The sequence below is a fragment of the Moschus berezovskii genome, chromosome 12 (genome assembly GCF_049115385.1).
Source record: "Moschus berezovskii isolate FMDL1 chromosome 12, NW_MosBer_1.0, whole genome shotgun sequence".
Classification (NCBI taxonomy): Eukaryota; Metazoa; Chordata; class Mammalia; order Artiodactyla; family Moschidae; genus Moschus; species Moschus berezovskii.
This window is the reverse complement of record NC_142471.1, coordinates 2,654,786-2,677,608: the sequence shown is the minus strand read 5'-3', so window position 1 is coordinate 2,677,608 and position 22,823 is coordinate 2,654,786. Positions and strand designations below refer to the sequence as shown.

General features: G+C 58.8%; 2 protein-coding genes and 1 non-coding gene across 7 annotated transcripts in view; 1 reads left to right on the top strand and 2 right to left on the bottom strand.

Annotated features, from left to right (window-relative positions):
* The first annotated feature begins 4,859 nt into the window (after nt 1–4,859).
* Nucleotides 4,860–4,978, top strand: LOC129556065 (5S ribosomal RNA). The gene has a single exon (XR_008685905.1). It is a non-coding gene; the product is annotated as a 5S ribosomal RNA (ribosomal RNA).
* A 7,337-nt stretch (nt 4,979–12,315) lies between these two features.
* LOC129555892 (protein tweety homolog 2-like) lies at nt 12,316–22,260 on the bottom strand. Of its 5 annotated transcripts, none has more exons than XR_016038714.1 (8): nt 22,202–22,260; nt 21,757–21,811; nt 21,194–21,293; nt 20,901–20,993; nt 19,248–19,390; nt 18,426–18,593; nt 15,155–17,995; nt 12,316–13,863 (listed from the first exon to the last, which is right to left on the bottom strand). XR_016038714.1 is itself a non-coding variant. In XM_088841829.1 (8 exons), exons 3-7 carry the CDS (start codon nt 21,251–21,253, stop codon nt 17,959–17,961), a joined length of 501 nt encoding a protein of 166 aa, XP_088697955.1. In that variant the 5' UTR covers nt 21,254–21,293; nt 21,757–21,811; nt 22,202–22,260; the 3' UTR covers nt 12,316–14,794; nt 17,917–17,958. The 5 variants fall into 5 exon arrangements, 2 of the variants coding, with proteins under 2 accessions (XP_088697955.1, XP_088697956.1); XR_016038715.1 differs by having other exon boundaries at nt 12,316–14,794; nt 17,550–17,995; XR_016038716.1 differs by having other exon boundaries at nt 18,432–18,593.
* LOC129555207 (kinesin-like protein KIF19) overlaps nt 21,883–22,823 on the bottom strand; it is a 28,220-nt gene continuing 27,279 nt past the window's right edge. Inside the window, exon 16 of the mRNA XM_088841826.1 lies at nt 21,883–22,364. Coding sequence (XP_088697952.1) covers nt 22,291–22,364 — 74 coding nt within the window. The 3' untranslated portion in view covers nt 21,883–22,290. The remainder of the gene's footprint in view (nt 22,365–22,823) is intronic.

Here is a 22,823-nt window from a genome sequence, read left to right as displayed (position 1 = left end):
GTGGAGCACACAGTGGATGAGGGAGTTGCTAGCCTTGCTTCAGAGTGAGACATGCAGGAACCACGGGGCACGGAGGTTCCGGGGGGTTCAGGATGGGAACCGAGGGCTGGAGCCCCTTGTGGTCAGGGGAGCTCAGCCTGCGAGAGTGGGGCAAGGGCACAGGGCAGCAGGCATCAGGGGGCGTGAGGTGGGGAGAGCTCTGTGAGAGAGCGGGGCGAGGGCACAGGGCAGCAGGCATCAGGGCCCGTGAGGTGGGGAGAGCTCTGCAGGCAGCTCTGGACGGACGGTTGGCGAGCAGAGCAGCTTGGAGCGGAGTCCACATGGAGGCCAGCTGGCTGGCGTGGCAGCATGGGAAGCAGGGTGGGGGCACCAGGGTCAGGAGGGCATCAGACCCAGGTCATGAGCCTTTCACGCTGCCTGTGCCTGACAGCAGGACGGGGCTGATCTGGGATGGGGGGCTTGGGGGCCAGGGGGGTGGAAGGTGGAGAGAGGGGAACAGCGTCTGAGGTGGGACTGACTCCACGGGGCAGGGACAGCAGCTGTTTCTGGCCTGGGGGGTCCTGCAGAATGGACCGTGTCTTGGGAGGACAGGGAGCCCCCACAGTCTGTATACAGAGGCTGCATTTTCTTTGCCAGAGCGAGGTGGGGATCAGGGTCAGGCCCGGTGTCCCGTGGGCGGGCAGGGCCTCACCTGCTTTGTCTTGCCCTGTCTTCCTGCCCTGCAGTGCCAGCGTGAGGCTCCTGGCCAGCTCGGCCAAAACAGGCCCGAAATTGGAGCAATACCACTTGGCCTTACAGGTGAGCGGGCCGGACCCTGGAGTGCGCTGGGCATGCCAGGGGCCTCACCCTCCAGGGTCAGCGGCCTGTGCTCTCTGCTCCCAGAGATCAGAGTCCATCAAGTGTACAAACCCGTTCCACACTGAGTTCCCCGTGGCTCCCGTGGATGTCACCAGCAAGCACCACCTCTTTGAGAAAGAGGTTGTGGGCCAGAGCCGAGAGGGCCTGGCCTCCAGCCGCAAGGTGAGTGGCTCTGGCCCACCAGGTGTCTGTAAGCCGCTGAGCCTGGGGTCTGCAGAGCTGGAGCCTGGGCGCTGCAGGATAGCTCCGTGCTTTCTTGCGTCCGTCTGGCGGACTCGAGGGCCCAGCCATGCCTGTCGCTGAGACCCCAGCCCAGCTGTACACACAGATTTGGGGAGGGTCCCATGGCCTGGCCCTGTAGAATGTGGTGAGGGGGGCCCTCTGGAGATGCCAGTCTGGCCCCAAGGTGTGAGAACTTGCAGCTCTCAGGGGTGGTAAGGTCGCGGCTCAACCTGTGGATCAGCAGGACCCAGAAGTCGGCACAGCAGGGCCAGCAGGAACCACGCGCACCCCTGTGCCCCCGGTCTCCCTGCAGGCCTCTCGTAGTGGGATGACCCGTCAGGGGAGGGACAGCCCTAACGCAGTGGAGATGCTCTGCACACGGGACAGCTGTAGGGAACCCTGCGGGTCAGAGGGCAGAAGGACAGGGGCCTGGGGTCCTCCCTGGGAAGGGGCAGCCACAGGGCTCTGTGGCAGCCTGCGCCTGGTCTGTGTCTCGATGCCCAAACCAGGGGATGCAGGAAGCTGGCAGGAGGCCCCAGTGGAGGAAGCAGCCAGAGCCCCTGCTGAGTGCTGAGGTGAGCGGGGGCCCAGGGGCTGGGGCGGCTGTCCCTGGAGTACACGGGCCCGCTGGCACCCACTCCTCCACCGCAGGCCTGGGGGAAAAGGGGCATCTATGCCCCATCCGGGGAACCCCCTTGCCCTAAGCGCCCTCAGTCCCGCTGGTGTGAGGAGCCAGTGCCAGGCCGGCAGCCGCGCCGGTCCCCTCTCCTGCCTGCTTTCCACCCTGGACCCGGGAGGACGCTGGCCAGCATCCTCCCCACCCCGCTGGGGCAGGCGTGCCCTGTAGCTTGGCCGGCATCTTCCCCGCACCCCTGTGGGGGCAGGCGTGCCCCACGCCCTGTCCGGCTGCGGGCACTGCACGTCTGCACACAGCCTCGCCACCCTGTCCACGCAGACTCCTGTTCTTCCTCCTCCTCCAGGACCGTCAGGTCGCACCGGTGTCTCCGTGCACCTCTCCCAGGCTGGCCCCCACTGTCCCTGCGCCACTAGCCAGGCTGGAGGAGCCGCGCTGACCCTTCCCAGGCCCTGCCTCGCTCCCCTTCACGCCCCCCTGCTGCCCTGGCCAAGCCGTGTCCTGTGCCTCCTCCCCACTCTCAGGAAAGAGCTGATATACTCATTCACTCTCAGGTGTGACCAATAGTACCTTAAGAATCATTCTTTCCAGAAGCTTTGCTTTTCAGTGGAGGCTAAACGTCATGGGGAGGATGTTTTGGCTGTGGGGGCCCGAGGGGGGCAGGCATTCGTCTGCCAGCAGCCTCTGCGGCCACAGCCCAGCACACCTGCCCCCAAACCCGGTTCTCCACTCCCCTGCCCTCCTGGGCCAGGGGGACGCTAAGCTGAGTCTAGACCAAGCAGCCAGAGCCAGCCTGGTGCTGTCAGCCCTGCGTGCTGGGTGTGGCTGAGGGTGTGTCGGGGGGGGGCGTACGTGTGTGTGTACACAACCGTGTGTGTGTGTGCACGAGCATGTGTGTGGCCCACACGCTTTCCCATCACTAGACTTACGTCAGAACCCTGCTCTCAGGTGCCTGCTTGGGTTTCTCTGGAGTCAGTGACACCGCACACCCCCTTTGCCTCAGCCCCGCCGTGGGCCTGGTCCCGAGGGAGGCTCCCATTCCGCGTCCCGGGGCCAGGGACGGAAGGGCCTTGGGGCTCCACCTGTGAGCCCAGACTGGCCCGCCTCCAGCAGGAGGTCTTGCATGGCTGGCCCCGTGCCCGCCCGGAGCTGGGGGCGGCAGGAACCGGAGGCCCTGGCCAGCCACCCGCACCCACCACCACACATGCAAGCCCGGAGTTCCTGGATGGAGCCAGGAGGGCGGGGCTGGGCACCCGCAGAGAGGCAGGCCCCGCTCTGTGCTGCCCCTCCAGGAACTCGGTCAGCAAGAGACCGAGAGGTGCTGAGCGCTAGCATGCTACACTCGCAAAGGTCCCGGCAGGTGGCTTTGCCCAGCACAGCAGAGCCCTCCCTCCAGCATGGGGGTCTGAGAGGGGTGCGAGGGGTCTTGGCCCACCTGGCCCTGGGGTCTGGGTGTCTGGCGCTGCTGCCTCCGGGGGAGCCCTCGGTGCCCATCGGGGCTGCCTTTTCAGGGTGCAGAGGGCAGCACCTCACCAACCACCCCCTTGCACTCGCTCATCCACACATGAAGGCCCTGCCCTCACTCTTCTGGGGGGACGCGTGCCCAGGGTGACCTCAGGGTGACATTTGAGGACAACACGCAGCCTGGGTGCCTGCTTGACAGGGGCCGCCCCGCTCCCTGCGGGGGCAGCACAGGCCCTCCTGCGCCAGACCACCTGCGGGTCCTCAGGGCTTCAGGCACCGTCTCTGCGTTCTCGTCCCGCCTCTGCTGTAAGCTCGCGGAGGTGACTTCACCTCGTGTGCAAGGGCAGGGCATCTGGGGCAGGCCAGCTGTGGTGGCTGTAGTGACGGCCACCCACTCTCTGACTCAGTCCATCCTGCCTTAGGACGGTCTCTGGAGGCCGCACACAGTCAGGCCACAGATGCCTGGAACCTTCCAGGCTTTTCCTGTGGGGCCTCGGGTTCAGAGCCCTCTCCCAGGCATCCACACAAGCAAGTTCTGTCCCATTTGAAGGACTTTTGAGCTTAGAAGGCACCCACTGAAGTAACTCAAGTTATGGGAAGCTGTAGGAAAAGCGGTTCCTAAATTGTAGGAGATTTCGGGCCAGGAAACTAAGCCCAGCTGGGCCTCCGGGGGCCAGACCAGGAGAGCGGGTAGCGGCTGGCCACTTACTGTCCCCCGGTGCCGGCTGCTGGCTCCTGGCTTCAGTCGGTCCCTCCCCAGATCTACTGGTGCGGAAAGGGCCACTGAGCCTGGAGGAGGCGACTCAGGCCACCGGGCTCAGAGGCCCGCAGGGACTGTGGAAGGAGAGCCTCAGCTGGGATGGGGCCAGGTCGATAGCAGAGCAGGTGAGGAGCGTGTGACAGACCAGGCCTGGGGCTGCCCAGGCAGCGAAGTTGACGGAGGTCGGGACGTGGGTCAAGCGATGGGGGAAGCGGGGAGAGGCTGTCTTTGCCCACAGAAAAGAGTGTGCATCACCCACAGGCAGCCCTTGGCAGGGCCGGGGCTCAGGGCCCAGGAGGAGTAGGGCAGGACGGGGGCCAAGAGAATTCCGAGAGCAGGCCTCCCTCAGGTTTGCTTCCTCTTCTTTGTCCTATCCCGAGCAGGTTCCGGGCAGGATGGGCGCCCAGGGCCACAGCTGGACTGTGCCTAGGCCCACAGGAGGCTCAGAGGACCTCAGGCTGCGGAGCGCGGGACGAGGCGGGCCCGAAGCCAGACACCTCCGGGGCACTTGGCCCTGAGCAGCGAAGGCGATGGGGGTTGGGGGGGGGGCGCCGAGCTGGGGCGGGAGTGGAGGGTCCCAGGGTGGGATGGCGACGAGACCTCTGCGCCCCTCACCCCACCCCACCACCAGCCCTACCACCACTCCTAACGCCCCCCTCCCCGCAGCACGGCCCCGCTGGCCGCTCCGGGTCCCTGAAGCCCTGTGGGCCCCCGGGCCGGGCCGGGCGGGTGCTGGCCGGGGGTGGGGGTGTGCGTGGGGGCGGGGCGGCCTCGGCCGGCCCGGAGTCCGGTCGCGGGTGGTGCGGCCCCTGTGCAGCTCGCGCTCGGTGGAGAGCTGTGACCGGCTGGCCCGACCGGCGGGTCAGAGCGCAAGGCAGGCGCAGCGCAGGCTTCTTAGGGCGCCTGGCGGCAGCCGTCTCCGTCTATGGCCATACCACCCTGAACGCGCCCGATCTCGTCTGATCTCGGAAGCTAAGCAGGGTCGGGCCTGGTTAGTACTTGGATGGGAGACCGCCTGGGAATACCGGGTGCTGTAGGCTTTTTTTCCTCCCCTCTCCTTCAGCCCCCGGGCCCCTCCCCCGCCCCCACCCCCGCAAGCCCCACCCGCCTCGGGCCCCTGGCATCCTACCGCGCTCAGAGCGGGTCGCATGCCTTCCAGCCCCTCCCCTCCCGGCCTGGGTGGCCGGCGCCCCGACTCCCGCTGCAGACCGGGATTGCCTCCGCGGGGCCGGCGAGCCCCTCCACATTCGCCTTCCAGGAAACCAGAAGACCGTCGTGGGGGGTTGGGGGGCGCGGGCTCGGTCTGGGGCTCCTTGGCAGGCCTCAGGCAATCCCTGGCGAGGCCCGCCCCAGCCCCAGCCCCACCCCCCCAGCCCCATCCTTGCAGGCGACCGCGCGGATTCCCGCACGCACGAGCGCTGGCGCACGCACAGCACACACACACACACACACACACACACACACACACACAGCACACACACACACACACAGCGCGGACTCCCGCACAAGCGCTGGCGCACGCACAGCACACACACACGCACAGCACACACACACACACACGCTGCAGCCTAGACAGTTCAAGAGCCGGAAACCACAGGTAACGGAGACGGACAATGAGGGAGAGAGAGACAGCAAGAGGACCACACGGGCTTCCCAAACCCCGGCCCCCACACCCTCCCCCCTCCCTTCCGGGGATCCACCCGGGCCCCAGTCGACCCGACCCCACCCTCGCCCACCGACACACTCACACACACCCTCTCCCACTCGCAACCTCTGGCCTGGGGGCGGGGGCTGGGTCTCGCCTTAGGTAGCCAAGGCAAAGGGGACCTCTGAAACCTAGGCTGCGAGGAAGTCTTGGGGTCCCCACGGGCGATCGCCAGCCCCAGGGCACCGCGTCCAGCCGGGCCCGCCCGGCCCGAGGCTGACGCCCCCTCCCCTGGGGAAGCAGCTGCTTCCGCGCGGCCTCTCTTTGTGGTGTGTCAGGGTCTGTGCCAGGGTGTCTGTGTCGGATCGGATGCCATCCTCTCCGAACCTCTTTAGCCCAGATCATATTTTTAACAGCTTTGCTTTCTTTCTTGGTGCTTCCCAAGGCCAAGCCAGGAGCGAGAACAGAGGCATTGTTTTCTATCTGAGGCAGACAGGAGGGACATTTAAAGGCTGGCTGGGTGATGGGAAGACAGCTGATTCAAGGACCCAGAGCGGGCTCTTTCTCACAAGCTGGTGGAGCATGAAGATGAATGGTGAGGTCAGAGCTGGGGGTTGGTCTCAGGAGGTCTCTCCCCACCCTGGTGAGACAAGTCTCACAGGCTAGGCTGTTCCAAGCAGCGCCTGAGTAAGGCTGTCTGCAAAAGGGGCTTCCAGGGGAGGCAGGAGCCGCCTCACTGCCCTCTGGCACTTTGGAGGAGGAGATGCCACCCGTGGGAACCTCAGTCCCACAAGCATCTCAAACACAAGACCACGTGGAATTAGAGGGTACACTCCATTGTGTCACAAGAGTTGAACATAACTTAGCGACTAAATCACCACCACCATAGAAATATGAGACTCCTCAATAGCCAGGCAATAGAGGCTTGTATGCCACTCAGAGCTAAAAAAAAGGGGGTAGGGTTCTGAGAGTTCAAAAAGGAGAAAGGCAATTCACAGGAAGATGGGAAGCACAAATGTTTGGTAAACAAATGTTTGCTAAGCCTGGGAAGGTTGTTTCTGATATACAAAGAGTTATCTTTGGTAACAGCTCTCTTCCTGGTACAGACTTCCTAACTAAATTCTTTTAGGTACTTAAGTGTTAGCCATTCAGCCTTGTTCGACTTCTTGGTAGTTACAGAGGAGGTAAAAAGTTATTCTCAAGTCTGTTGAATCTTGATTTTCTTCAGCTCAAAATAAGTGGTTTATTTTGGGACAACCTGCACTGAGCTCCATAAATACTTACCTATCATATAATTGGAATAAGATTTATGATGAGGGGAACATTTGAGGGCAAGCATTTGTTCATCATAAAAATCACCATGTTAATAATTACTGATCTGAATGCCAAATATGCAAACGCCTCCGACGTCCTGGGGCAGTCAGATCAGAACCTTCACCAAACATAAAGAGAACACTCGGCTTGTGCAGTGATAATGAGCGAAGTGATTCCTGGAAAGAACCTCCTTTAGCTTCAGGGAAAGGGAAAGATGAGGGTCTGGTGGGGGTGACTGAGAAGGTCAGTGTAGGAGCTTCACGGGCAGACGAGTGGAGGGTGGCCGCCTTCCCCACCGCTGGGCTCCCTGCAGTTACAAAGGTGAGCAGGCCTCTCCTTCTTGTCCCTGGGGCAGTCTCCAGTCTTTGTGCAGTGTCTGGCTGGACGAAGGACTGGAGGGGGAGGGACTTCCTGCCCTCTTTCTTCCGTCTATGCAACTTCTAGAACTTGCGGTCTTAAGGGACTCACTCACCTTCAAAAGTGGCTGATCTCCCTGGGAATTCCTTCCTCTGCTCCACACTGGGGTCAACCTGGGATGAACTCCAAGAGGTGGAGAATGAAGACAGCCAGAGGTGGGAGGAGGTCCCCAGACCTGGAGGGTGATGTGGGCCTGTGTTTCCCTGCTCTGCCCACTACAGCACTGTCCCCTTGAGCCAAGACTATGCTCTTTTTTTTTTTTTTCCTTTTGATGTGGTGCTAATAGTCATTGGGCTTCCCTAGAGACTCAGTGGTAAAGAATCCACCTGCCAATGCAAGGGATGTGGGTTTGATCCCTGGGTGAGGAAGATCCTCTGGAGAAAGAAAAGGCAACTCCAGTATTCTTGCCTGGAAAATCGCACGGACAGAGGTGTATGGCGGGCTACAGTCCATGGGTCACAAAACAGTCAGACACAATTTAGTGCCTAAACAACAACAACGAATATCCATTAATAATGACAGTCCATGAGAGTAACGATTCCTAATTAGAAGACTGTGGTCTTCTATTCACTCCCATCCCCAGTGCCTGGCACAGAGTGGGGCCTCCTCCTCCCTTTGTCACATGCTGAACGTGCGATGTGACCCCAATCTGCCAGGACGCTCCCCTGCTCCTCTTCTGATGTGAAAAACTCCAGCAACCTCACGATGGAAGAGGGAAACACTGGTCTGAAAGCTGGGAGAAGAATGCACTTGTGTGGTTCAGGAGACCGTGATAAACTATGAACTTGTTGCAGGAAGAAGGAGCTAACCCTGCGTGTGACCTTCAGCTCGATACCCAGAGGGCATCCGGATACCCACTGGGGGTTCAGGAATAGGTGCAACGTTGCAGAGGACCGGCCCTTCCCTCCGCCCTTACCAGAAAGCTCTCCTCTTCACCGAGCCGGGCCGCCCACCACCCCAGCCCCAGGCTGTATTTTCGATCCCAGGGGCTGTAAACCCTTTAGGTCTCCCATCCCCCCACCAGAAGCCGGCTGGCATCAGGACCGGACTGGCCGCAAGCGGTGCAGGAGGCAGGGTGTTTGGAACTTGCTGGGTCCTGGGACTCCGGGAACATCGAGGGCAGCGAGGACTGATGGGCGGGGGACCCTAGGAGCGCTGGTCCCCGGGGTCCAACATCCGGCAGAGCTAGCCCGGAAGGACGCCCCACGAGGAGCTTCTTGCACTAGAGGTGTTTCTCACCCTCTGGGGCTCCCTTTCACTCTCCAGTCTTCTCTTCAGCCGCGGACATCCTCCCCGCGTCCGCCCCTTAACCTCGGTCGGTTCCTGCTGCGGCTGGGGAAGCCCCCGAGTCGCGGAGCTGGCTCCTGCGCTTCTCAAATGGCTCCGGAGTTTACTCGTTGCCTAGCAACCCTGGCCGGGCCCAGGACGCGGGGCTGCGCGGCGCGGAAGGAAACCTGGAGCACGTGACCCTCCCAACTCATTAAGCCAGGTTGGAAGCGTCTCTGGTCCCTCCTAAATTAGTCAAGCACCGGTAACGATAAACGTATGTAGGAACTTTGCCAAGACACTTATTCAAGTCCACAAACATGCGTTTGGCAAGATTCTCAGAAAATGCAAAATGTACTCAGCGCTCCTTGGAGTCCTGAGCCCTGGGTGAGAGGCTCTGTTATTGATTTGCTCGTGATCCAGAAGGTCAATTCCACCCCTTCCTTCAGTTTTCTTGTCTGCTACATGGGAATTATAACCCCCAGCTTCCTCTCTGTTACCATAGCCCCTGCACATTGAATAATAAGCTTAAGTCTGAACCACTCGACCAGGAAGGAAACTCCTATAAGGTAGGAGCGGGGTGTTTCCACAGCGTAGCTCTTGGTTGCCGATGAATGAACGAATAAAATGAAATTTCTCCTTAGGTAAGACAATGAGGTGAAATAATGTAAACTAAAAGAACTGGATGTGGGGCTAGAAAACATGGGTTTGAATCCCAGCCAGGGGCTCAGATGGTAAAGAATCTGCCTACATGCAGGAGACTTGGGTTCAATCCCTGTGACAGGAAGATCCCCTGGAGAAGGGAATGGCAAGCCAATCCAGTATTGCCTGGAAAATCCCATGGACAGAGGAGTCTGGTGGGCTACGATCCGTGGTGTCGCAAAGAGTCGGACCGACTGAGCAACTTTCACTCACTCGCTTGGCTGTTTACTAACCAAGTGATGTTGGGCAGTTGCTTTCCTTTTCTGACTCGTGCTTAGTCCCGTGTGTGTGTGTGTGTGTGTGTGTGTGTGTTAGTCGCTTGGTCGTGTCCGACTCTCTGTGATCCTATGGACTGTAGCCCCACCAGTCTCCTCTGTCCCTGGAACTCTCCAGGCAAGAATATTGGGGTGGGTTGCCATGCCCTCCTCCGGGGGATCTTCCTGACTCAGGGATGGAACCCAGGCCTTCTGCATTGCAGGCCAGTTCTTTACCTTGTGTCACCAGAGAAGCCCCGCTTAGTTGCTCAGTCGTCTCTGACTCTGTGAGCCCGTGTACGGTAGCCCGCCAGGCTCCTCTGTCCTTGGGATTCTCCAGGCAGCAATAGTGGAGCGGTAGCCATTCCCTTCTCCAGAGGATCTTCCCGACCCAGGGATCTTCCTGACCCAGGGTGTCCTGGTAAAGAACCCAGGTGGATCCTTTACCGTCTGATCCACCAGACTCAACAATCCTCATTGGCCAAGGGAGGGGGCAGTCGCAGTACTCAGGATAACTGGGAGGACAGCGGAGCTGACGTGGCGGTGTGCCCAGGAGGGAGCTGACCACAGAACCTGCACGGAGGCCAGCTCTGTGCCTCCCACGGCCGGGGAGCTAACTTGAGTTCAGAGATGGCTGTTGGAGATCTGGACCTGGGCGGACCACGTGTCATACAAGAAGTGGGATTTGGGGTTGGAATGGAGCCTTGACAAATGGTTATGAGCTGCAGGGGGGAAGAAGAGGGGAGATGATTCCAGATTGAAGGGGAGGGCAGTAGTGTGAGCCGGGGGGAGGCGGTTGTCATGGAAGAAAGGCATTTTGGGGGGGTCCCTGCTGGGGCAGGGAAAGACGAGTTTACTGCCAGTCTGTGGGGATCTGAGAGGCACTGTAGGTTCTTGGCCAGCTTCTGGGGATTCTGCCAAAGGACAGGAGGAAAGCAAACATCCCTCCCTCAGGCTCCCCAGCTTCTCCGTAAATGTGCTTCACCACTACCTGGCCGGCGCAACAGAATTCCCCTTGAGATGGCGCTTTGCCCAACGGCACCAACCAAAGGCAAGCCCATGGTGACCGCTGCCATCAGCTGTCCCCTGGACTCCCGCCACCAGTTTCTCTGAGCCGAGGAGTCCCTCCGAGTGATGGGGGCTGGGCGCAGGAGCGTCTGAAAGCCCCCACTGAACCCGCTTTGTGTGGTCAGAGGCGACTCAGACACAAAGCGTCCGGAAGAAGCAGATCGGCTCCACCCTGGGGCACTGGCTGGCTGGGGCTGTGGTCACTGATGCCCTCCTCAGCCCTCCCCCAGCTCTGGGACGCTGAGGCTCCCTGCACGCAGGGAGGTGAGGGGGAGTGGGCGGAGAGGAGAAATAGAAAAGTCCAAAGGAAAACTGCAGCCTCCCTTCCCGTGTCATTGCGATGACTTACTGCAGGCTTCTCACCCACCCTCACTCAGAAAGCCTGCTTGCTGCCAACCGCCAGCGGGCAGCTCCGCTCAGTGAAAAACAGGCAGCACCCATGGGCGGGCCGTCTCAGTCACCCTGGGAAACCAGCAAGAGCATATAATTAGAAGTAAGAACGAGGGTCCATTTTTAAAAAACGGCAGCGTCTTCCGGATCTCCACTCAATCACAGCAGATCTGGCAGCTTTTTATATTTGTCGTTAAATGACCCAGTGACTTTAATCACCATCCAGATTCTTATTTATCTGGGCGTGCCACATCCTTGTTGTGGCAGGTGGGATCTTCAGTTGCAGCGTGTGGGATCTAGTTCCCTGACCAGGGATCGAACATGGGCTCCTTGCATTGGGGGCTCGGAGTCTTAGCCACTGGACCACCAGTGAAGTCCCGGCAACTGAAGTTCTCTGCTGAGAGCAGCCCCTGGCCCTGGCCATCCCCAAGGCCAGTCCACATTCCATTGCAATGTTGTCCCACCAACCTCTTTATCCCGTGTTTTATCGTGATAAAGTACACATAAAATCTACCACTTTAACTATTTTTAACTGCTCAGTTCAGTGGTGCTAAGAACCTTCATACTGTTATACAAGCATCACCACCATCTATCCCAGAGCTCTTTTCATTGTGCAAATCGAAACTCTTTTCCCATTAAATAATAAGGCCCTACTCCCCCTCCCCGAATTCCTGGCAAGCACAATCCTCCTTTCTGTCTCTGATTCTGACTACTTTAAGTACCTTGTAGAAGTGGAATCATGGGCCTTCCCAGGTGGTGCTAGTGGTAAAGAACCCATCTGCCAACGCAGGAGACGCAAGGGATGCTGCTTCGATCCCTGGGTTGGAAAGATCCTCTGGAGGAGGGCATGGCAACCCACTCCAGCAGTCTTGCCTGGAGGATCCCACGGACAGAGGAGCCTGGCGGGCTACGGGCCATGGGGTCGCAGAGAGAAAGATGAGACTGAAGCGACTGAGCAGCAGCCGCAGCAGCAGTGGAATCACAGTTTTCTGTTTTTTTGTAAGTGACTTATTTCACTTGGCAGAATGTTTTCTAGGTTCATTCATGTTGCAGCAGATGTCAGGCTTTCCTTCCTTTTTTAAGACTGTGTAAGATTCCATTGTGGACAGAGCACATTTTACTTACCTGTTCATCTATTAGTGGACACTAAGGTTGCTTCCACTTTTTCCTATTGTAACTAACGGTGCTATAAACATGGAGGTACAAGTATTGAGACCATTCTTTCAATTCTTTTGGGAAGTGGAATTGCTGAGTCATACGGCAATTCTATTTAATACAATTTATTAACTTCTAATTAAAAAAAAATTTTTTTAAACCTCCATACTGTTATCTGAAGCAGCCATACCATCCCTCATTCCCACAATGGTGCACTGGGGACCACTCCATCAGCTGCTCCAGAGGAATTGGCGTAAATAACAGCCTCAGGTGGGGTGCCCTCCCAGGCTGGCTCGGGTGTTCGCCGGACACACAAGATGCTGCAAGGAAGGACTGAAGGGCTCTGTGTGTCGTGGGAGCCCGGGCGCAGACAGGCAACCCGTGGAGGCGGAGAGTTTTGGAAGAGGATGCAGCAAAGACCTGCCGCCAAGCTGGGAGAGGTGGCCCGCCCTGTGACCCCACCCCAAGCCCGTGTCACTGCCCAGAGGTGCCCACCCGGGCTGTGAGGTACATACTCCTGGCTCTGACACGTGCACCAGCCAAGTCCTTTCTCTGCACACCTCTGGCTTTTCTATTTACAAAATGACTTGGGACAGTTCCTGGCACTTTGGAGGTTACTCAATAAATGCCATTAGTTATCAGCGACCCTAAAAGCAATCACCTCCAAGGGGAGATTTGGAGACTCAGGAAGAAAGGAGGCCCGACTTTGATTCTGAAGAGCAGCAAGTTGAGGCCCTGTCTCTCTTTATTTTCAACACCCAACCCCGCTCTGACCCCTCCCCGAGTATGACCCAGCCAGTAGGCGCCATCGGTTGCCGTCAGCATTCCTGAAGCGGAGCAAGTTGGACAAAGCGTGCGTTTTGGTACCAGTGGTTTATTTCTTCCCCAGGTGAGGGCGCACCTGTATTAAGCAGAGGCGTGCCCACCGGCTCCTCCAGGAACCACCCAAGGGAATCTAGTTTAGTTTACCTGCATTAAAAATAACTCTAGTGGCCCACGAGGAACGTTAAGAAGCACCACCTCGATGCTGCAGAGTTCCTGTCTGCGACACGGCCTCACGAAGGTGGGGTCACGGTACACGTATGTACAGGGGAATGGGGGAGACAAGAGTCCAGGCGGCCCGGTGGTCCTGTAGTTGGGGAGGCTTGGCTGGGGCCTGAGAACCATTCTGCTGTTCAGCCTTTTGACCAGAAGTGGTGCCCCGGTCCACAGCCACGCTGCCCCATGCCCCTGCTTTGGTGTGGGAGTCTGTGGGCCTCCCGGGCTGTGCGCTCTTTGTCGGCAGGAGGTTGGAAGCGCCAAAGACACTAACGCTGGATCCTCAGCGGAGAGGGTGGTGGGTCATTACTTCTTCCTGGTCCCCAGGCTCCTCCCTCACCCAGCAGGTACCGCTCAGGGGTGGGGACAGGATGGAGGGAGAGGTAGGGAAGATGCCCGTCTGTACATCAGGACACCATTTTGCTAAAACCTTTAGGACCTACTTGGAGATAGAAGCAGGGAGAGCTGATGTGGCTGTGCAGCCGGTCTCCGGGACCAGACTGTTCACGTTCAGACTTCCCTCCTAGAGACTTTATTCTCTCAAGATACGTCCATCCAGGTGGGATGAACACACATCCCCACAACCGGCAGCTAGGGACAGGGTGTCTCACTGACCTCTGTTTTGGTCGACAAATCAGGTGGGAGGGATCAGCCCCACATCTGCTGTAAAAACTGGCTTGTGGGATGAGTTTCAATTCTTTGGATAATCAAGAATCTTTAGAACACTGGCAAGAAAGAGAATCGCTTTTTCAAAGTGTCGGTGAATGCCTGAGACCGCCCCTACTGCCATGAGCAAACTCACAGCGGAGATTCTGGAATGGAGGTGAGGTGACAGAAGGTTGCAGAAAAGACAGGTCCGCCACCGCCACCTGGAAGCCCACCAGGCTGCAAGGCCTTGGAGCTCCTGGCCTCATAGGCAGAACCTGCCAAGGCCTTCCCTCCATGGCCTGGGAAGAGTCCACGGGGCACCAGGAAGCTGAGTTGGACAGTGTCTGGTCTCATCAGGGATGTCACCTTAAAAAGCATCTCCTGATCAGCCCATCTGCCTTTACCTGTGGGTAAATGGTACCCGTCTGAGCAGCCAGGAGGAGAGAGGTGACCCTGAGAATGGTCACCTGGGCTTCCGGCTGTGCCTGCAGGAGGCAGAGTCCTGGCAAGGGACACTTGAGCCTGACCCAGCCCCTCGTCGCTGCCCTTCCCCACCTGGCAAGGGGGTAGTCAGGGGCGAACTGAGCCAGGCTCCTAGCTTAGGGACGGCCAAGCACCTGGGGGCGTTTCCAGTGTGGAGAGGGAGTCAGCGGAGGGAGAGGGCTGGTCCAGCTCCCGGGGCTTCTGTCTGCCCTGGAATGTCAGCCAACCCCAGGCTGACTCTCCCTGAATCTCCAGTCGCTCCCTGGCGCTAGCCGGGAACCCTTCCGATCCTGCAGTCTCTCTATATGCCTTTGGTTTCTGTTAAAGAAACACACTTGCATTTGCCTTAGTTAAAAACCAAAACAGAGCCAGGAGGCAGGAACTCCGGGAAGCGTGTCAGGCTGGAAACTCATTCCCGTAGCGCCGCAGGTGTTCATCCGCCAGGACAGGTAGGTGGCCCGCATGCTGGGCGAGTACTGTGGGATGGGAGGGGGCAGTCAGGACAGGGTCACACGTCGCCCGTCACACCGGACACCGTGCTAGCAGAAGCGCCAGCTCTTCTGGGGGTGCTGGGCCAGCCGGGGCAGCTGGGCACCGAGTTTCAACGTCAAGGCCTCCTGGGGGTTATTGGAGGACAGTGGGGCTGGCCTGGGCAGGCTTCGTGTCTGCTGATGCTTCCAACCCTGGGGCCATCAAGACATCCGCTTCCTGAACTCAAAATGCACACCCGACCAGCCTCCCTAATGCACCGGCGCGCTAAGGAGCCCGCGGAGCCAGCAGGCTGATGGCACAGGCCCACTGACTCCGAGAGCCGGGCTCAAATCCCAGCCGTGCACCTTACTCATCCTATGACCTTGGAGGAGCTTCTCCAATTGCTCCTGCCTCAGTCTCCCCATCTGCACAATGGACCTAAGACGACTCAGCTCTTACATTGAAAGAACGGCCTAATATAAAGCAGGAAGACCCCTAACCCAGGGCTTCTCAAACCTGGCTGTGCATTAGAGACACTGCAGGGGTGGGGCTGGGGAGGGTTCCGAAAACATCCAGATACCCAGGCCGTACCCACCAGTATTTTTTTTTTTTGGAACCACTAGTATTTTTTAAATGCGATAAAATACACATAAAATAAAGCCTTTTGGGACTTCCCTGGGGGTCCAGTGGTTAAGAATCCACCAGCCAATGCAGGGAACAGGGGCTTGATCCCTGGTCTGGGAAGATCCCACACGCTACGGAGCAACTAAGCCTGTGCGCCCTAGGGATGGTGCTGCACAGTAAGAGAAGCACCCCAACGAGGCCCGCTCACCGCAACTAGAGGAAATGCACCCAGCAGTGCAGGCCCAGCGTGGCCATAAATGAATGAATACATACATGAAGCTTTTTTTAAGTGCCGCCTCTAATATTTTTATAATAAGTTCCTCCCAGTGCAGCCAAGTCGGAGAAAGACAAAGTTTGTGTGTTCGCAGCAGATGTTAGCCAGCTACTGCTCAGAAGTTAAGGATGTGGCTTCTGATGTTATTGCATCTCCCGTCAAATGTATGACCTGGGAGTCTGCACGTCTAACAAGCTCCAGGTGCTGCTGGTCTGCTGACTCTGAGGAGCGATGATCTACAGGACCTGACTGTCCTCTGGCCCCAGGGGTTCAAGTCTGAACCACTCACACCGGAGCCGGACAAAAGCTTCCGGCTGGGCGGGGGATGGGGGCCCGAGACTCCTTAACTCCTTGATTGACTGGGTCTCAATTTTGCCCTCCCGGGGACACCTAGAGGCACTTTAGTTGTTCTTCAGTTGTTAAGTCGTGCCCCACTCTTTCTGACCCCATGGACTGCAGCACGCCAGATTCCCTAGACTTCACCATCTCCTGGACTCTGCTCATATTCATGGCCATTGAGTTGGTGATGCTATCTAACCATCTCATCCTCTGCCTCTTCTTCTTTTGCCTTCAGTCCTTCCTGGGGGAAGGTTTATTCTGCCCTTCAGCCTTGCAAATAAGGTCAGTTTTCTGATTATCTCTGCTGAAGGCAGGGAGACTGGCCCTGATCTTTCACAACAGAAGGCAATCTGAAATTCATTTACAGTTGGCATTCCAGGGCCTTGAGTAATTCATGTGTCACAGCATCAGATTTCTCCTAATTACCTGTACTGAGATCAATATGAAAATCAATCTGCATTCCTGGGGCCACACACAGCAGCTGGCGGGAGGGAGCAGGAACCGAGAGGCTTCTTCTGGGTTAGAGGGAAGCCAGCTTGGGGTTTCAAAGGTGCCAACTCTGGAAGTAGGCCTGGACAGGCTGCTGTCCCTGCCTGGGGCTCCCAGGAGCGAGAGCAAGGCCCGGGTCGAGCACAGTCTATAAAGGACAGAAGGGAGGAGCTCTGGGCAAAACAACAGCAAGGTGGGGCCGGGCAAGGAGAGCCAGAGGGTCGGCTTGAGCAGGACACTGTGGACGCTTGGGGCTGATCATCCTGCGTGCGGGGGGCTGGCCTGTGCCCAGCGGTGCCCCTGGCCTCCACCCGCTAGAGGCTGGGAGCAGCCAACACCCCCCGCCAGGTGTGACAACCAAAGATGCCTTTAAGGGTAAAGTGAAAGTGTCAGTCGCTCAGTTGTATCCGAATCTTTGGGACCCCATAGACTGTAACCCACCAGGTTCTTTTGTCCATGGGATTCTCCAAGCAAGAATACTGGAGTGGTTCGCCATTTCCTCCTCCAGGGGATCTTCCCAACCCAGGGTTTGAACCTAAGTCTCTGACGTCTCCTGCCTTGGCAGGTGGGATCTTTGCCACCTGAGCCATGGGGGAGCCCAAAGATCCCTTGAGATGTGGCCACACGTCCTCTGGGGGAACAAACACGAGTCCCCATAGGGGAGACCCAGTGCTCCAAGGTAAGGCTGAAAGGTCACCTCCTCAGGCCCCGAAGAACAGTTCCTCCCCCTAGGGCCCATTACACCGGACAGCACTTACTATAGCAGCTTTCTGAGTCTCCCCACTGCAGATTACCCCACTTCCCAAAGAGAGGCTGGGTCCCTGGCTCTCTTTCCCGGGTCCAGCGCTGTGCTTTTCACTAACAGCACTCGCTGGACACCCTGAGCTGGTTCTCAAAGCCAAGTCTACGTCAAGGGTCTTGTGTCCTTGGGGCACCAGGGCTCCAGGTTCACCACCTGAATGTCTTCTTCCAAACTACCAGGATGGGCCAGGTGAAACGCCTTGCTAAGCCCAGTGAAGGCGACGGCTCCTTACCTGACAGACACCTGGCTCAAGAATGCAGACGTCCAACCTTGTCTCAGACCCCCTTCTTTCTTATAAATGCCAGGCTGATTTTTGTTTGTTTTCTGTTTTTTTGGCTGCACCACGCGGCATCAGGATCTCAGTTCCCCCATCAGGGGTCGAACCTGCACCCTCTGCAGTGGGAGCTTGGAGTCTTAACCACTGGACCTCCAGGGACGTACCGGCAGTCGGGTTCAATGCTTATCCAATAATAAAACCGTTTCGTTCTTGTTCTTTTCTACCTCTGTGGGAGGGATCCACTGGGTTCCCAGGAAGCTTTCTCTTTAACTGGCCCCCTCCCCGGCAGGGTTTGTGCCTTGGCCTGGGGAGCCCAGCTTACCGTGGGTGGAGGGGATCCTCTTCCGATGAGTGGCACGTTCTCCTAGCGCAGGTTCCCGCCGAACAGCGCGGCTTGGTTCCTGTGGGGTTGACAGGGGTGAGGAGTGCTCAGGGAGGGAACACAGGTGTGTGCCTGGGTTTCTGCAGGAGGGTCCCAGGGTGTGCATAAGGGAGATGGGATCGGACCACAGACAGAGGGGAGGGAGAAGCAGCAGAGAGTGGGTGATGAGGCCAGGGGAAACGCGGCTTGAGGCAAAGGCCCTGACACCTGCAGGGGCTCTTCCTCCAGCATGAGATGTCTGGGGTTGCGGGGGGTGGGGGGGGGTGGCCCGCACTCAGGTGTCCCGACTGCAGCCAGGGGACCAGCTAGCTTCGGACCCTTCCTCCCCGGCCTTGGTCCGCTGGACCCAAACATGCCCCCACCCGCAGACCCAGCTCCCCGAAGGCCAGGAAAAGTGCCACCACCCCAGCCTGGCATGTTGTAGGGAGGCCCCGGGAGCCCCGTTGTACATATACTCTGAGACGGGGGCGTTGGAGATGGTCTGGGCCAGGTGCAGGCTGCCCAGGCCGCTGCTATAGCTGCAGAAGCTGCGAAGCTGCCCCCGAGGCGGGTTGTGGGCGGTGATGCGCCGGGCCTGGGGGTTGAAGGGGTCGTCGATGTCCTCATAGTCCCTGTCCCTAGGATGACACGCAGGACACGGCCGTGAGGGGCGGGGGGTGGGGGGGTCAGGCAGTGGAGTTCTGGCCCACTTCCCAATCTTTCCTCCCAGGACTCCCCCTTGGCTGCAGGTGTCTCCTTGAGGTTCTCTGAAAGTATGGTCTTCAGCCCTGCCTTACACATATTACTCTGCTCCGTTCCCAACTGCACACCCACCTCCTCCAGGTAGCCCACCCTGCTGACCACCTGCACACTAACCCTCCCTACCCTGACTCCTTTTCTGATTACTCCCGAGACACTGAAACGCTCTCATGTCTGTCTCCTTGTGAGACTATAGGTGCCCTGGCAACAGAGCTACAATCTGTTCCTTCCGGTATTCTGGGGGCACCCCTCCCTGCAGCAGCATCACCCCGCCAACTCCTGCAGAGGAAGAGGGGACAAGCTAAGGAGGCCAGGCTGTGGCACGATGCCCTCATCATCCTTGGCCCTGCTCTGGGCCCCTCCAACCTCCTTCTGGAGTCCTGCCTGGACTTTCAGGGACACTGCAGCAGAAACCCAGCCAGCCTGTTGGGGTTGAATGCCTGGCCCCCCTGCTGCCCTTCTCCACCCCAGGCTTTCAGTTCTCAGCTCAGCCGGAGAGCAGAGCCTCCCGCCTCCTTCCCCAGGAAGCCCACCTTGTAACACAGTGCTTCCATGCCCCCAGTCCCAGGCAGATCATGACGGAAAAGGCCAGGGCAGCCAGGAGGGAGAAGAGGCCGAGGTACAGCAGGCCCTCGAGGCCGTCGTAGCAGATGCCGGCGAGGGCGTCCAGGTAGTCCTGGAGGAGGAAGAGGGACACGCAGCTGCAGGGGGAGAGCGGCACTGCCGGGGGTCCCAGCTGGTCTCTGGAAGCCCCTCTCTCCCAGCCTGGGCTCCCCTCCCCCATCCCAGGCACAGTGTATACCCACGAAGGGCCCACGTTCGGGACCCCAACACAACGGGGCGCTTCTTGGTTCTCTCTCTACGCATTTGCTGAAAATACCGCCTGTGTGCTGGGCTCGGAACAGGACAGATGACGAGCTTGCGGGTGGGGGAGTCAGAGGGCAGAGGGCATTTAATCTGAGGCCAGGACAGCAGGGAAGCGGAGCGAGCCTGCAGCCTCTGAGGCAAAGGGGCCAGGCTCGGCGTGTTCAGGAAGGACGGAGAGGTCAGTTGAAGACACACAAGATGACGCCAGGTGATGCTGGACCTCACAGTGCAGGCGAGGAGGAGCTTGAATATAACGCAAGGTGATGGGAAGACATGGGTGGGCTTGGGGAAGGAACGCTGTGATCCAATCCGGTTTTTAAAAGGCTGCTCTGGCTGCCTGTATGAAAGGTGGTGAGAGGGTGGGAGACAGTGGGGAGTGGTTAGGAGGCCATGGCTGTCACCCAGGGGAGCAGGGAGGTGCTTGGACCAAGGCGGGGGCTGTGGAGGGGACAGAATCGGATGGAGCAGGGTGGATCCGAGGGTACAGTTGTGAGCACTCGCTGAGGGATGGGGAGTGGAGATGGGGGAGGAAGGAAGGGTACTGGGGCCACCCCCTGCTCTCAGCTCTCAAGTCAGGCTGCCGGGGTTGGAAACCCAAGGCCTTGACTCGACAGCTCTGGAATCTCCGGTAAGCTACTTCATAGATAAAAAGATATATACATCTGTCCATCTGTCTATCCATCCATCCATCCAAATTCACACACAAATTGCTACCTATAACATTTCTCATGAAATATCAGGTATTTCACCGTCTGACAGTGAGGACTAAACGACATATCGGATGTACAGTGCGCAGAACGAGGTGGAAGACAGGGACCCAGTAAATTGCAGCCGTGATCATTATCATGACTGTTCGCGCGAAATCCACGTGGGATGTGAGAGCTTGTCCACATACACTGGCTTCCTGCTTTGGAGGCAAGGAGGGCTCACATGCGCCCAGCTTGCTCCCGGCATGGATGTCTGATACTGCAGATTCCTAGAGACGACCCTGGCAATGAGAGCGGGATGTCCACTGGCCACTCAGGAACCAGATGGGCTGACCAGATGGCTGGGGGTCTGTGCGCCAGGGAACAGCCCTCCTCATGCAGCTCAGGGTGCCCCAAAACAGACCCAACTCTCCGTACCCCCACCCCTGGTACCGTTCTCTGCGTCTCCCCGGCTCAGCCACTGGAGAGGATCTAGAAGCCAGACACTCTCCCACCCCATCCCCTGAGTCAGGCAATCACTCTCCCAGCCTCTGCTGGCTTCTCCCTGGGACGATGTGGCCTGCTGGGGTGACCCCCCTCACCCTCCGCCTGTCCCCCCGGGCCACCCCGCACCTTGTGCTGCCCCCGGCAGTCCAACAAGGCGGTCAGCTGGTGGAGGCCGGACTCGGATGAGTTGAGCAGGAGCTGGATTTCAAGCGGATTTTTCTGAAGCAGGAAGAGGCGGACATGCGGACAGACCGAGAGGCAGAGAGTGAGCGCGGGCGGCAGGGAGGGCTTGGGAGGAAACTGCATAAGGCAGCTTCGGCAGAGAGGCCTCTAAAGCCACAGGGAGGGGCTAGACAGCACAAGGAGGGGACCCGCTTTCTCTCCCCAGCCCGCCCCGAGAGGAGGGCCGGCCGCCTCACCTCTGCGGTGGGGAAGCGCGGCACGGCAAACGGCGGCACTCCTGCCACCTGGATCTGCATGGCGCTCAGCGAGCGCTGGAAGACGGCCAGGGCCTGGGGCCTGCGCCAGGAGAGACCGCAGCCCCACGTGAGGTTTACTCCCAGGAGCCCCCTGCTGCCTGCTTCCCCTGCGGCCCCCCCCCCCCATCGTCTGCAGCTGCAGTCACATCCCTGATCGGGGACGGCCCTTCCTGCTGGCAGGAGACTTTCCTTCAGCCCTCAGCCTTCCCGAGAGCTGCACCGTCCACCTGCTTCCTGCTACTCTAAGTGTCCTGCTGGGACAGCCTGGTCGGGGAGCTTGTGAGAAATGTGGAATCTGGGGCCTGCCCCAGACTTAAGCACAACCTCTGCATGGAAACCAGCATCCAGGGTGATGGATGGGTATGCAAGCTGACCAAGAGCCCCCTGCAGAGGACCCCAAAGCAACAAGGAACAGCCAGGCACCTCCACCTTCCTGGTCAGTGCTGCGGCTGACCACTGGGGGGCGCTGGGGGCAGGGTTAGAGCTGGGCCGGGGAGCAGTACCTGCAGGAAGGGGCTGCTTGTGCTCTGACTGCAGTACAGGTATTATCGGTCACCTCTGCAAGGCACAGACACTGGAGTCAGGCAGAAGCTCACACGTGACCCGTCTCATCCATCCTCCGTGGCCAGACTCGTCCCCGAGCTCCCGAAGGAGGCAGCTTCTAAGACGCGGCCCTTAGTTCGGCGGGACCTGAAGGACAGTGATGGGGTGTCTCTGGGTGACTACAGGACTGAAAGGGAAAGTAGGGCACCGTCTGGGCCTCCCTGGTGGCTCAGACGGCAAAGAATCCGCCTGCAGTGTGGGAGACCCCTGGGTGGGGAAGATGCCCCGGAGAAGGGAATGGCTACCCACTCCAGGATTCCTGCCTGGGGAATCCCATGGACAGAGGAGTCTGGTGGGCTACAGGCCACGGGGTCCCAAAGAGTCGGACATGACTGAGTGACTCACGCTTTCACTTTTTCTCAGGGGCACAGTCTGGCTGACCGCGGGCCTGGACCAAGCATCCCAGGCGGCTCTGATAAAAGCAGCTGAGATCCTTACCGGGGCGGACCTGGCCCTCTGTGATGTTCAGGATGAAGGTGTCTGGAGATGCGCAGAAGTCGCTGGTGCCCTGAGCCAGGGAGAAACAGGAGGGGTGGAGGAAAGTCACACACTCCCAGGAGCTCAAGCATGGGGACCCCACGGCTCAGACCCGGCTGGGGAAGAACTGTCAATGGCCAGTCACCCTGGGGTGGGTCCTGGCTTTGCCCCTGCCTGGCTCTCTTAACTTTATAGACAAGGGCTTAGCCTGGGTCTCAGCGTCTTCATCAATCACACAGGAGATATGCTCTTCTCCTAATGAATCAATCCACGCAGCGTACTCAGAAAAGTGACGGGCAGACAGACAGCAGGCACTCTGTGCTGTTACCTTTGATTTCTGAATGCCTCTCCTGGGAGGGATCCAGGTGAAGGAAGGGGATGCTACGGGATACTTTCCGGAGTTATCTGCACCACCACCTTGTCTGCCAGTCTCTCAAGCCCGCCCCTACTCCGGGGGGTGTCCATCTATGAAGCTTGCCCCAGAATCTCT

Excerpts from the sequence above, each read along its gene's own strand:
- LOC129555892 (XM_088841829.1), bottom strand. The coding sequence starts at position 21,253 with ATGCAGATCCAGGTGGCAGGAGTGCCGCCGTTTGCCGTGCCGCGCTTC. Across the intron at positions 19,391-20,900 it reads ACTGCCGGGGGCAGCACAAG|GACTACCTGGACGCCCTCGC; the intron begins GTGCGGGGTGGC and ends TTCCTCCTCCAG. Across the intron at positions 17,996-18,425 it reads GCCCCCGTCTCAGAGTATAT|GAACCAAGCCGCGCTGTTCG; the intron begins GTACAACGGGGC and ends TCAACCCCACAG.